We start from the raw sequence: 13,907 nt of genomic DNA on the forward strand, positions 1-13,907 counted from the left end.
TCAGATTTGTTCAAACCCTTGCCATGTTGAGCAGGTGTATCTGCTAAAATTTCACATTTGTCTCCTCCTGTTGAATAGGTATCTGATTTCTATAAGCGGCCAAATTTGGATCTAAGTCCTGCAAAAGCTGCACTTGAGGAAGCCTCCCATGCATTTGAAAACCGCAGTGTCCAGTTGCTGGGACAAATAAAGCATGGATCATGCCGCCCTCGAGCAATTTTATTCAAAGTTCTTGCAGACACTGTAGGTCTTGAGAGTAGGCTCATGATGGTAAGGTTTATTTTCAATTTGAAGTGTGAAATACTTTTTGGTTCACATTTGTAAGAAAAATAAAAGAACAGAAAAAAAGAAGTTACATATTAATATTCCTTGTGATAGCCTTCAAATACTTAATAAACAAAATTGGTTCATTTTTCTTTTTTGATTGCCAATCACCATAGCTTTAAATGCTTGCTGTTGCTTTTCTTTTTATCTGTTCTAATTATCTTTTCTTTACTTCTTATTTTCCCTTCATTATTGGTTTTTCTTTTTATTTTTTTGTTTTTATTTTTTGTGTTTTAGGGACTACCTAATGAAGGGGATACTGAATGTGTGGAATCATATAAGCATATGTCGGTCATAGTTGTGTTGAACTCAACCGAACTTTTGGTCGATCTTATGCGTTTTCCTGGTCAATTGATACCTCGGTCAACAAAGGCAATTTTTATGACCCACATCTCTGCAGCAGGGGAGAGTGATTCTGCAGAAAATGATTCCTGTGATTCACCACTCGAACCCAATAGTCCTCTTTATGGGGTTTCAGAGAGAGTTGATACTGACAGGTTTGACAATATTATCTAGTATTTAATCACTGTTATAGACAACATAAGAATTTTCATTTTCTCCTTCTTGTGTTATTGAACCTTGGACTATATAATTCTAGTCATGATGATTTTTTTTTTTTTTTTTTGGGAAAAGTTAGCCAGTAGTTATGGTTGTTATTTCATTAACTGCAGTACTGAGAAAGATGAGGGTCTCCAATACCGGAATAGATTAGAAGCATCCTCAAATGTAGCTGGACCTTCATTGCGAAATATGATGTTTCGTTCTTCCACCTCAATTGACAGAAAATTGAGGTCGTGTTAGATCTCATCATCACAATTCTGCTTTGACAGCATGATTTTTCAGAATGGCATCTGTTTATTCTATACTAATTATTTTTCTTATTTTCTTAAATATAAGTGTATATCCTAATTATCTTAATTTCTGTAAAAAGTTTGCTTACTAAAAAACATATTTGATAAATGGTGAGCCTTTCACCGCTTTCTTTATGTGCGCCTCTCTCTCTCTCTCTCCTGTCCTCCTTGTATTTGATAAATGGTGATTTGTGTTATTTCCTCAGCTTATCGCATAGTGAACCAAATATTGCAACTACATTTTGGAGGCGTAGCCGGAGAAAAGTTATTGCTGAACAACGGACTGCAAGTTCAAGGTTCTACATGCCCATGTCATATATTTTCTTATGCATATGGAATTAGGCTTGTCATGCTAGAGATGACTACATTTTCCACACCCACTTACAGTCCAAAACTGAATGCTACTTTATGCCACTGGGCTTTCAGCCTATGCAGTTGTCATCGAACTGGCTTTTTGGTTGTGGAAAATGGGTTATCTTTTTCGGAAAAATTTTCATGGAAAACAGAGAACTGGAAAATGTGTCCAAATGAAAAGAATTTTCAAATAGAAAACATAATATTCATTTTGTCTATTTTATATGGATCATTAGAAAATATCTGAGATGTTTTTTCACTATTTTCTGCGTAAGGAGGGAATGTTCTCCTTGTCTCTCAAATTGGAAACATGAATTTCTAACCCAACCAAAATCAATGTTACTTATATTTATATTTGTTGATATAAATAGTAAATATATTATTTTGAAATTTGTTAATAATAAATGATATTATAATATACAAATGCCAATAATATTAATATTATCAATACTGAAGAAAGAAATAATTCTTCTATATCTTGAACTGAATATTGCTTTACAATATATATTAGAGATCGGGAGAGCATATCCCAATATCTTAAGAAAGAGAATAATATAGAAGATCACGAAATATACAAATGGGAACGAATCTAAGAAATCTCCAATAATCCTAAGAAATAGGAAGAGACCTATATAGCAAAGGAGATATATTTAGGAATAAATCCTAAGAAATCTCCAACAATCTTCAACAAATACTAAAAATATTAGTAAACATAGCACATTGACTAATAATAAATAATCTTATATTACTATAATGTGTCATGTACCTGGAATGTTTGATTGTAATAAGGTTGATAGCAATTGGGGAAAGGTAGTTATATGATAGCAAGTTGTATTGTATACGTGATCGGTATAACCGTTTTTAGGCGCCAACTATAAAGGACAAAAATTTAGAAATGAAGGAATAAATTTTCTGAAATAGAAAAGAGGTTTAAGAACTTGCCTTAATGTTTTTCCTTTTATGTTTGAAGTGAGCTTGGGATAGGAGTCCAGTGGATTAAACAGACGGACAAAAGGAAGAAGGAAGAAGACGGGTGGAGCAAAATTCAAGATTAACTTTTATGCATGAGGAAAAATGATGCAGTCCATAAGAAGCTCAAGCAAGGACAAATTTTAGGAAGCTTAAGGAAAACCAAAAGTATTAAAACAAATTTTAGTAATAGTGTAGTTTGGCCAGAACTGAAGCGCGATTTCTTATAATCAGGTTAGAGATTGCTTCAAGTCATATGTTAATGCAAGTCCTTTGGCTGAATCGCTAAATAGTTTAATTAATTTGTTTTTGTTGGAAGGAGAAAAGGAACAATGAAGGGCACGACTATGCAGATCAAGATAACCAACCACAAAAAAAAAAAAAAAAATGAATAAGAAAGAATGAGGATAAATCAGTCTTTGATTATCCATATTCTTGCTAATCTAAATTTGTAAATTAGGTAACTAAAGTGTTGTAATATGACAACCTCATCCGTAGAAACCCCAGCCGAGGGAACCAAGGGAGAAGTGTTAGAAAGTAATGGTACCTGCTAGAGTCATAATAGAAAACACCACATGTATCTTATAACCAACAACAAGGTTATACATATAAAAAAACTATAAATCAAGAACTGACATATACAATGGGCCATACATCCATAGCATTACAAAACAAAGGAATAGAAGGCCTCCTCAAAAGCTAAGTATCCACAGACAGGCACCATGCCAATTTTTCCCACTTTGCTAAGCTTTCTCTGGAATAGCTCTGTACACGTCTACACATAGGACCCCACTTTGCTAGGCTTCCCTTCTTCTTTAGACTTGCCTCTACTTGGAATGATGTAAGTACAAGTGAACTACAAAGCCCAACAAGCATATTAAAACAAAAGGCAATAGGAGAATCAGGGTTCAAACCATAGATGATAGCATATATCCCACCCATGCACAAATGGAAGAGAGGAACTGAGCCATAAGCATCATGAACATGTAACAACATGCACCCATGATATGCTAGCATCAAGCCACTAGTAAACATGTATAGAAAATAAGGTGCATGCTCCCATGAACACTTCCATAGCATAATCATATCAAGGGATTTAAGTCTCCCACGAGTCCGGCATTATAGCCTACTTGAGCTTGACACGAGTCTGGCATCATAGCCCATCCGAGCTTCCAGTTAAGCACAATAAGGACATCCTAGCAGATCCTGTCCGCAGCACACATCATGTATCTTATTTTTCCCCAAAGCCATGCCATGCGTACACATACACATCATGTTCCACAATAAATCCATGCATAAGACCTCTTGTGATAACATGTACCATGCCAAGTATAATCGAATAACCATGTTTGAAATGCATGGGGCATACTCAAGAATAGGGAAACATAATTCAAGAGGGAGAAAAAGGGTATTTAAGCTTGTAGGTAACATTTGGCCAAAAATAGGGGAAATGAGTCGAAAGATGCATTGGCATGTGTCAACAAATTGCTCTCAAGGCAATCTGTCGATAGATTTCCTCTAATCTGTCAATTGACAAAACCTAAAAACACCCCGATCCTTTACTTGTCACACCCAAAACCATGGAAAAGTGGCTCTAAACCTTGCCAAATCTTCAACCTAACAAGAAATACATCATTCCCAAGCAAAATAGGGAGAACAAATCCCTTTGGAAGCATTAACAAGGAGTTTAAGCAAGAGGAAGGAAGTAGATTACAATCATGCAACAACTTTGCTCTCAAAACAGAGAATTTTGGTAAAAACCATTTCAATGGCTGAAATTTCAAACTTATAACCATTTGAAAGGATAAGAACTTGCCTCAGCTTTATCTTCAACACCACTTATAGGCTGCCACACAGAGATTTTCATCTCTTTTTAGCCACAAAATAGAGGAAAACAGATTTCTAAACTAAAGAGAGCTAGAAGATGAGTTTCCTACCTTGAAACCTCTTTCCTGAAACCCCTAGCAGCCATTAGAAGAAGAGAAATAAAGAGAAGAAGAGCCCTAGCTGCTGGAAATGCTTATCCCGAACTCTACTGCCTCCAATGCTCTTCTTCTAGCTTGTTAGGAAAATTGATATTTAAACTTGCCCATAGCTTAGATTTTATGCATGGTTTACACCCTACTAATCCCCTTAATTAGCTGACTTGCATGTGCATGGAAGGTGGTAGAAAATTTGAGAAGTGGCTGACTCTCCTCCACTTGCAAGATGGCCTTCCGTGGCCGAAATGGTTGACAGGCCAGCCAAATCGGTCGATAGTTTGCTCAAGTCGGTTGATAGATGCCAAGCAATCTGTCGACCGATAGTGGCCTTTGAGCCAAATGATCAACAATTACCCTTGGCTAGTCGACTGATGCAGCTCCTAGACCACTTCATTCCTTCTCTTCTTGCTTCCTTAGCAACCCACAACTCTAATACATCATTAAATTAAATTAGCCCTTTGATGGGCTTACACACCAAGGCAATAGTTCAACACTTGGAGTTACCTATTGGTCTGATCCTTGTCGCTTCCCCCACAACCTTCCTTGGCTTAATTTGCCAACACCATCTACAACATGCCATATAAATCTATAAACTAGCTTCCATGTGATACCATAGTATTACCACTAATGGGCGTTACATGTAATCTACTCCTATTTAATCTTCTTCTATAAAATTGGAGAAGAATTAGGAGAATTTTTAGCAGATTTTTTAGGAGTTTTGTGTATACAAGTCTTACATATTAGTGAATTATTCACGGTGGAAGAGTTTACCATTCCCCTAACCTATTCTTTCAGTGTTAGTAATGCTTTTCACAAAGAGTGTGATTCAATTCAAACTGCAAATGTGATGCCAAGATGAGCCCTCATAATATGTCAACCATCTTAAAATATCCTTACTATATCACAGTGGTTTGGGTCTTCAATCTGTGGCAATATTAAACTATTATGAGATGTTTATTTTTATTGTGGTGTTTGTTTTTGATCTTGACTTTTCTCTCTCTTCCAGTCCAGAGCATCCTTCATTTCGAGCACGTGGACGATCTATGCTTAGTGGTGATAGGAAATCACTTAGAGATTATGCAGACGACATTGCTACATCAAGGTGCTTACCTTCCCCTCCCCCCAAAGTTTATATTTTGTGTAAGTAGTGTTTTGTGTGTGTGTGTTCAAGGTGTTGATAGAATTAGTCCACATTTAGACACTTTTGGAAGTTGTATTTCTTCAATTCTCAATGTGAGGTTTGTTTTGTCCTAGGGACTCAGGGTATGGATACTTCTCCCGCCCGGAATTAGTCCAACCTTTTATTGAGGGATGCAAAGTGGTATAGAAAAGCTTTAAGGCACCATTTTCTATCCTCATGAAATTTTGTAGAAAAGATTCAATTTAATTTTGCCCAAGCATATTTTTTTCCCAAGCATATTTAATTTAGTAGAAAGTTGAGAAATAAGACTAATGGAAATTTATATAAAGGTTGTAGAGAAAGAATGATGAAGTTTGGGTTGTTTTTTGGTCTTTGGCTCCAACTCTACACCCCGTAGTTGTACTATTATTTCAAATAGAAAAACTTACATGGCTATCAATTACTTCTTTGTTTATTTATTTATTTTTTTGGGTTGGGGGGTTATCTTGATTCTTCCAAGCAATAGCTGAAATATATTCCAAAATAAGGAAGGTATCACAAATTAAATTCTTATTTGTTGTAGCTACAGGTCTGTAGGTGCCTCAACTTCAGAAACTCGCAGAATTAGAAGAAGAAGCATCAGTATCACTCCAGAGATTGGTGATGATATTGTAAGGTATTGTCTGTCTTTGGTTTGCTAAATATATCTGTCTATGTTGGACATTTTTCCCTTTATTCTTCTGTTGTTCTAAATTTTCGCTCATCCCATCCTAATTGTCTTTCCCTTTAATTTTTGTTGAAATTTTAATCTCCAAAATAATTTTGCAAGTATGTAGGTGCTTTAGTAAAATGGTTTTTCTTCTTGTTTATTTATTTGTTTTGGAGAAACGGTTAAAGGGTATTGCTCATTTTGGTTTTTTCCTCCCCTTGGTTTGCTTTTAGTTCACCTATTTTGTAAAACCAAATTGTTTGGGTTTGTTCGGTTCCCTTTTTTTTTCTCCAAAAGCTAAACCCATGTACACCCCTAAATATCTAGGGTTTAAGAGATTAAAGTTTCTAAAATGGGTCATGGAAATTTGGATGAATGGTAATTGTGGAAGCATAAGTATTTGTGTATTGCTTTTTGTTATGTTTGTTTGATTTGTTAGCATTGTTTTGCTTATCTGTTAGTCAAGTGCACAGCGCATAGGCGCTGTTTTATTTTTGAAGGTGTCTTGCTATTATATATATAGCTGCACCTCTTGTTTGTAGTGTGGTTGTTATTTTTCTTGATTAGTGAATCTACCGAGAGTCTCTTTCTTCCTTTTCGTAATTTCATTTTCTTTGTGCCCTAGCATTTCATTACATGGTATCAGAGCCAATGGCCTGTAATTTGAATTCTTCCTCTGCATCTCCTCGTAATTCTTCCTCGTCACTAGCCTCGCAATCTGATTTTTCTGCGATGGCTAAAGCATTCAGTTTCATTCCAATCAAGCTCGATTCAAGCAATTACATATTTTGGAAAGCGCAGATTCTTGCGACTCTTCGTGCATTTGATTTAGTGCCTTTTGTTAACAAGATGTCTCCACCACAAAAGTATCTGGTGAATCCAGATTCAACATCGTTAGATGGAGCAGCTGCCGATGAAGTTAATCGAGAGTATCTGATTTGGATGAGATCAGATCAATTGCTGCTTGGATGACTGTTCTCCACAATCGAAAAGGAAGTACTCGTACAGGTGATTCATTCTGAATCATCTGCTGAGGTATGGAGCTCCTTAGAGAATCTTTATTCTCGACAAACTATTGCTAAGTCTTTCCAGTTAAAACAGCAGCTACGATCTCTTAAGAAAGGTACAATGTCTGTGAATGATTATGTTCTCAAGATTAAAACTATAGGACATTCATTAGATGCAATTGGAGAACCTTTAGATGATAAGGAATTGCTGCTTTCTATTCTAAATGGACTCGATCACGACTATGAAACAATTGTCAGCTTAATAACCTATCAAATGGATGAGATCAATATAGAGAAGGTGCAGTATTTGTTATTAATGCATGAGCAAAGGTTGTCATCTAAGAATTCACCTTTGGTTGCTCCTAATTTTGATTCGGATCTGCCCTTTGCAAAAATTGTTAACGCTGCACAATCAGCTAGAACTGGTGAATTTGTTGCTAATAGAGGAGGTTTCATGCCTAGAGGAGGAGGTTTTATTAATAGAGGAGGAAGAGAATGAGGCAGATTTTCAAATAGAAGAATTTATTGTCAGCTTTGTGGAAAACCGGGACAGTTTGTTGACAAATGCTACCATAGATTTGACAGGAACTTTCAACAAATGCCTAATCAAGGCTTTGATCAGTTTAACAGTTTAATAATGGTGGTCAGCCAGATTCTAAGGCATTTATGGCTGCCTTTAGTGGTTCTAATGGAGCTTACATGAATGATTTAGGATCAGTTTTAAGTGGTCCTTACTATAGTAATTTTTCTTCTCCACAACCTGATAATCTGTCTCATTCTTCAGCATCAATTGCAGATCCTGCTTGGTTTGTTGATTTTGGTGCAACAAATCATATCACATCTAATCTAAACAATCTTCCATGCTCCTTATACTGGTGATGACAAAGTGGTTGTAGGTAATGGTAAGGCTTTACCTATCTCAAATATTGGTTGCAACAATTTATACACTCATCAACAACCTGTTTCTATCATTTCTTTACCCAATGTTTTGCATGTTCCCAGTATGCAAAAGAACTTGCTTAGTGTTTCACAACTCACTTGTGATCACAATGTTATTGCTGAATTTCATGCTACTTCTTGTTTGATTAAGGACAACGAATCCAGGAGAGTGCTACTTCTGGGAGGTCTTAAGGATGGATTATATCGGCTGTCACCAGCTCTTGCTCATGGTGATTCCAGCATTTCCATTCATTCTCATTCTCCAAATGTATCTTTGGTGTCAAATGTTTAAGCTTTTTCCAGTTATAATAAACCCAGCTCATTTGTTCATGAGCAGAAGCCTTCCAATAATCAATGTAATACTGTTAGTTTACAATGGCATGCCAAATTAGGGCATCCATCATCAAATGTATTGAGAACAGTATTGAATAAAATTCATGTTCCCTTTTCTAAGATTGACTTATCCTTTTGTGACTCTTGTAAACTCAGTAAACTTCATCAGCTTCCTTTTGCTGATTGTGAAATTAAGGCCACAAAACCATTAGAATTGATATATTCTGATTTGCGGGGACTCTCTCCAGCTTTATCTACTGAAGGCTTTCGATATTATATTGTCTTTGTGGATGCCTACACTAGGTATTCATGGATATATCCTCTAAAATTGAAATCTGATGCCTTCTCCGTGTTTGTCATCTTTCACAAGTTTGTTGAATTGCAGTATAGTTCCAAACTTAGAGCTTTACAAATTGATAATGGGGGTGAGTTTAAGGCTTTCTTACTGAACAAACCCTAAACAAACCTGCAACTTCTAGAAGAACCAAGCTGGAGAAAAAAACAACCAAACTCAATTAATTTTATTCATGCAAGATTGCCTATTTATATATATATTTTACTCTATGTTGCTAACCCTATTGTACAAGAGATAGAGTCCTAACTAAACTAAATTATTGTACAGATATACAACTATTTAAAGATAGGCTAACTAGAGTACATTATCTTTATTATTTTTCATATTATCTCTTATAATATCAGCTCCTATAATTTCTCCTATTATCTAGGAGCTCTTGATTTCAATCTCTTCAATCTGCTTTATCCTTATCTTCAGCTAGCTTCATGTGGCCGAGTCTCTTCCATAAGCTATCTTTATCATAAGATAGCTTATTATCTCGGATTTCCAACACCCCCCTCAAGCTGGTGAATAGATATCTCTCATTCCCAGCTTGCTAATCAGAATCTCAAACCCTGGTCTTGACATTGCCTTTGTAAGGATATCTGCTTCTTGAGTTTCTGTAGGAATGTAGATCAATTTAATTCCTCCCTCTTCAATTTCCTTTTATATGAAGCTCCTATCGATCCGAATATGTTTCATCCTGTCATGCTGTATAGGATTATTGATGATACTTATGGCTAATTTGCTATCACTATAAAGGTATGTTGGAAATTTTAGGGGCATCCTCATGTCTTCCATCAGTCTCACCAGCCATATAAGCTCACAAATACCCTGGGAAATTGCCCTAAATTCTGCCTCTGCACTGCTTCTTGCCACCACTGTCTGTTTCTTACTCCTCCATGTTACCAGATTTCCCCATAGCTTAGTACAAAAACTTGAGGTTGATCTACTATCAATAACAGATCCTGCCCAATCTGCATCAGCAAAGCATTCAGCCCCTCATTCATTACCTTTCTTGAACAATAACCCTTTTCCTGGTGTTCCCTTCAGGTATCTCAAAATATGATACGTTGCATCTAAATGTTGTTGAGTTGGTGAGTGCATAAACTGGCTCATAATGCTCACTGCATAGGCAATATCAGGACGAGTGAGAGAGAGATAAATTAGTCTTCCTACTAGCTTTTGATATCTTTCTTTATCAACTGCAGGATCATCATCTTTTACAAAATACTTCCAATTTCTTTCTAGAGGTGTATACCTTGGTTTGCAACCCAGCATACCTGTATCCTTAAGGAGATCCAAGGTGTACTTTATTTGTGAAATCAGAATACCTTCCTTGTTTCTGGCCACTTCCATTCCCAAGAAATATTTCATAGTTCCAAGATCTTTGACTTCAAATTCCTCCTTTAACCTCCGTTTGAGTGCTGCAATTTCTTGAGTGTTGTCACCTGTAATAATGATATCATCTACATATACAATGAGAATGCACCTCTTTCCATTCGAGCACTTAGTAAAGAGAGTATGATCTACTTCTCCCTGAGTATACCCAAACCCAGTGAGTGTAGTGCTGAATTTCTTGAACCATGCCCTTGGAGATTGCTTTAGTCCATAGAGAGATTTCTGTAACTTACATACCTTGCCAACTTTCCCTTCTTCAAACCCAGGTGGAATCCTCATGTATACTTCTTCTTCTAATTCCCCATTGAGAAAATCATTTTTTATATCAAGCTAAAACAATTCCCAATCAAGATTTACAGCAATAGATAGTAATACTCTTATGGAATTTAATTTAGCTACCGGGGCAAATGTTTCTTCATAGTCTATCCCATAGGTTTGAGAGTATCCTTGGGCCACTAACCTTGCCTTATACCTGTCTATGCTTCCATCTGATCTGTATTTGATAGTGAACACCCATTTGCAGCCTACAACCTTCTTATCTTTGGGAATTTCAACCAAATTCCATGTATGATTTTCAACCAGGGCTTTCATTTCTTCTTTAACAGCTTCCTTCCACTTTGGGTCTTTCAGGGCCTCATAAATATTTCGAGGTACTGTTACCTCATCAACAGTCGTGGTGAATGCCTTGAATTGTGAGGATAATTTGGAGTATGACATGTAATTTGAGATGGGGTACTTTACACATGACCTTACCCCTTTCCGGATAGCAATGGGAATATCTAGATCATCATGACTTGTGACATTCCCCTCAATTGTTGGACCTTCCTCTAGTTCTAACGATTGGCCGAGTTGAGGATCAGGATCAGGATTTTTTGGTCTTCTTGAATAAACTTTTATGCCTTTTTCTTCTATGGACTTTTCTAGGCTGACTTCCCCTCCTGAATCAGTCACCATTGACTCAACTTGTTGATGGGCAGGCATACTGGAAGATTCAATGTTGGCTGATTCAATAGGAACAGATTTTTGGTGATGAGTGGCATCAAGATTCGAATTCTGATACAAATGAGGGAAGAGATGTGAGATTGTGGGATCCCAATGAGTTTTCTCTCTTTGTATCAAGTCACTGGAATAGTAGAACTCATTCTCAACAAATGTCACATCACAAGAAACAAAGGATTTTTGTAATAGGGGACAATAACATTTGTAGCCTTTTTGGGTAGGGGAATAACCAATGAATATGCATTTAAGGGCTTTTGGGTCAAGTTTGTAATGGCGAGGAGTGTTTTGATAGACATACACAATGCAGCCAAAGACTTTGGGTGGAAGAGAGTTTATGATGCGGACATGAGGGTAGAAGGATACTAGATGATTCAAGGGGGTTTGGTAGTTTAGGACCTTGGATGGCAGCCTATTGATCAAATAAGAGGCTGTGAGGACCGCCTCTCCCCAATACCTATTTGGAGTAGAACTAGTAAACATTAGAGATCTAGCCACTTCAAGTAAATGGCGATTTTTCCTTTCAGCTACCCCATTTTGTTGAGGAGTATAGGGGCAAGTGCTTTGATGAAAAATCCCATGAGTGGTAAGGTATTGGGTGAAGGGGGTGAGAGAAATATTCCCGGCCATTATCTGTTCGAAGAATGCAAATGGAGGATTGAAACATGTTTTGAATCAATTTATGGAAACCTTGAAAAATGGTATTGACTTCAGATTTTTTTTTCATAAGATACACCCAACACACCCTTGTATGATCGTCGATGAAAGTGACAAACCATCGGGCACCAGTCAAGTTTGAAATTCTTGCTGGGCCCCAAATATCACTATGAATTAGGTAAAATGGTTTAGAAGGAGTATATGGATGAGATTGATAAGTGCTGTGTGTTTGCTCGGCAAGGATGCATTTATCACATTGAAGAACTAAACTCTCTTTATTGAAAAATAAATCAGGGTACAAACGTTTCAAATATGAAAAACTAGGGTGGCCAAGCCTTCTATGGCATAACAAGATATCAGAATTAGAAGTAACCGAAAGAGAGAGACTATGAGTGGACTGATCAAGGGAAGCCTTATTTTCTGAAAGCTAATAGAGCCCATCCGTTTCCTCAGCACTGCCAATCATCTTCCCTGAGGACCGGTCCTAAAAAATACAATGAGAGGGTAGAAGGGTTACAATGCAATCCATATCTTGAGTAAGCTTGCTAACAGATAACTGGTTGCATTTCAAATTTGGAACATATAAAACTGTTTTCAGTTTTAAACCACCAATACTTATATCTCCTTCCCCCATAACAGCCGAGGTGTTTCCATCAGCTAATAACACTGTTAACTCCTTGTCCCTTGGCTGCCAATGAGATTGAAATTGCTGAAAAATTTCAGCTGATCCTATCATATGGTTAGAGGCACCCGTATCTATAATCCAGCACTTTCTACTAGGTCTTCTAGAGGTTAGGGAGTATATTAAATTACCTCTTTGGACGGGGAATGTTGTAGCCATAGTGGCTGTATTGTCGGTTTCTTTCCCAAGGTGAGTATCCTGCAATAATCTTTGTAGGAACAGCACCTGTTCAGTAGATAGGTTCAGCTGCATACCTTTCTCGAGTGGAGGTGTTGCGGCAACTGAAGTTGTGTAGGCTGACCTCTCTTTTTCTCTCTTACCCCTTGGCTTCCAATTTGCTGGTTTCCCATGTAGCTTCCAGCAGGTATCTTTGGTGTGAAAAGGCTTGTTGCAATGCTCACACCATGGTTTATCCCTTGAAAATTCTTCCCTTTTTGTTGCTGCAAGGGCTGAGCTTGTATGAGAATCAGTGGCTGTGAGCATCACCCTTTTCCTGCTTTCTTCTCTTCTTACTTCCGCAAAGACCTCTCGGAGTGAAGGGGTTTCGTGCCAAGAAGCCGACCACGAACTTCATCAAGGTCTGAATTAAGGCCGTGAAGAAAGTCGAAAACCCTTTCTTTTTCCAGCATTTTGCTGTATTTCAGACTGTCTGCTTTGCACTCCCAATTTGGATCATAAAATAGATCCATCTCCTGCCATAGTTCAAGCAATGTATTATAGTATTCGGTCACAGTAGAATTAGCTTGTTTAGTGTTTCGAATAGCCGATCTAATCTCAAAACATTGAGCTGTGTTTTCGAGATCCGAATATATTTCTTGGACTGCATCCCACACTTCCTTAGCAGTCTTGTAAAAAAGGTAGGTTCGGCCAATCTTTTGCTCCATTGAATTGATTAGCCACGCCATGATGATGGAGTCCTCAGCCTCCCATCTTTGATAATCAGCAGCATCTTTGGATGGTGCAGTAACTTCTCCTGACAGATGTCCATACTTACCTTTGCCCTTGATTACCAAAGCAACTGATTGGAACCACTCACGGAAGTTCCTGCCATTTAACCGATGCTGTGTAATTTGCAAGGTGTGGCTCTCGGTGGATAAGGAAGCGCCTGGAAGAATAGCTATTCGTGGGTTGGAAGACTCGACAGTTGTGTGGACTGCACTCTCCTTGTTCGAGTCACTCATGATTGCGGAAGTTTCAAGCTTGGATCAATCAAGCTCTGATACCATGAACAAACCCTAAACAAACCTGC

General features: G+C 37.4%; 1 protein-coding gene across 12 annotated transcripts in view; it reads left to right on the forward strand.

Moving 5' to 3' along the window:
* The window catches only part of LOC127811283 (probable serine/threonine-protein kinase SIS8), a 105,566-nt gene that overhangs the window by 45,613 nt on the left and 46,046 nt on the right, over nucleotides 1-13,907 (forward strand). For 10 of the 12 annotated variants that reach the window (XM_052351008.1, XM_052350998.1, XM_052351003.1 and 7 more), the window contains 6 exons: nucleotides 79-270; nucleotides 562-821; nucleotides 996-1,115; nucleotides 1,382-1,471; nucleotides 5,487-5,582; nucleotides 6,184-6,276. In XM_052351008.1, coding sequence (XP_052206968.1) covers nucleotides 79-270; nucleotides 562-821; nucleotides 996-1,115; nucleotides 1,382-1,471; nucleotides 5,487-5,582; nucleotides 6,184-6,276 — 851 coding nt within the window. The remainder of the gene's footprint in view (nucleotides 1-78; nucleotides 271-561; nucleotides 822-995; nucleotides 1,116-1,381; nucleotides 1,472-5,486; nucleotides 5,583-6,183; nucleotides 6,277-13,907) is intronic. The other 2 variants (XM_052351006.1, XM_052351007.1) reach the window with 2 other exon arrangements.

The sequence above is a fragment of the Diospyros lotus genome, chromosome 10 (assembly GCF_014633365.1).
Source record: "Diospyros lotus cultivar Yz01 chromosome 10, ASM1463336v1, whole genome shotgun sequence".
In the NCBI taxonomy this organism is placed as follows: domain Eukaryota; kingdom Viridiplantae; phylum Streptophyta; class Magnoliopsida; order Ericales; family Ebenaceae; genus Diospyros; species Diospyros lotus.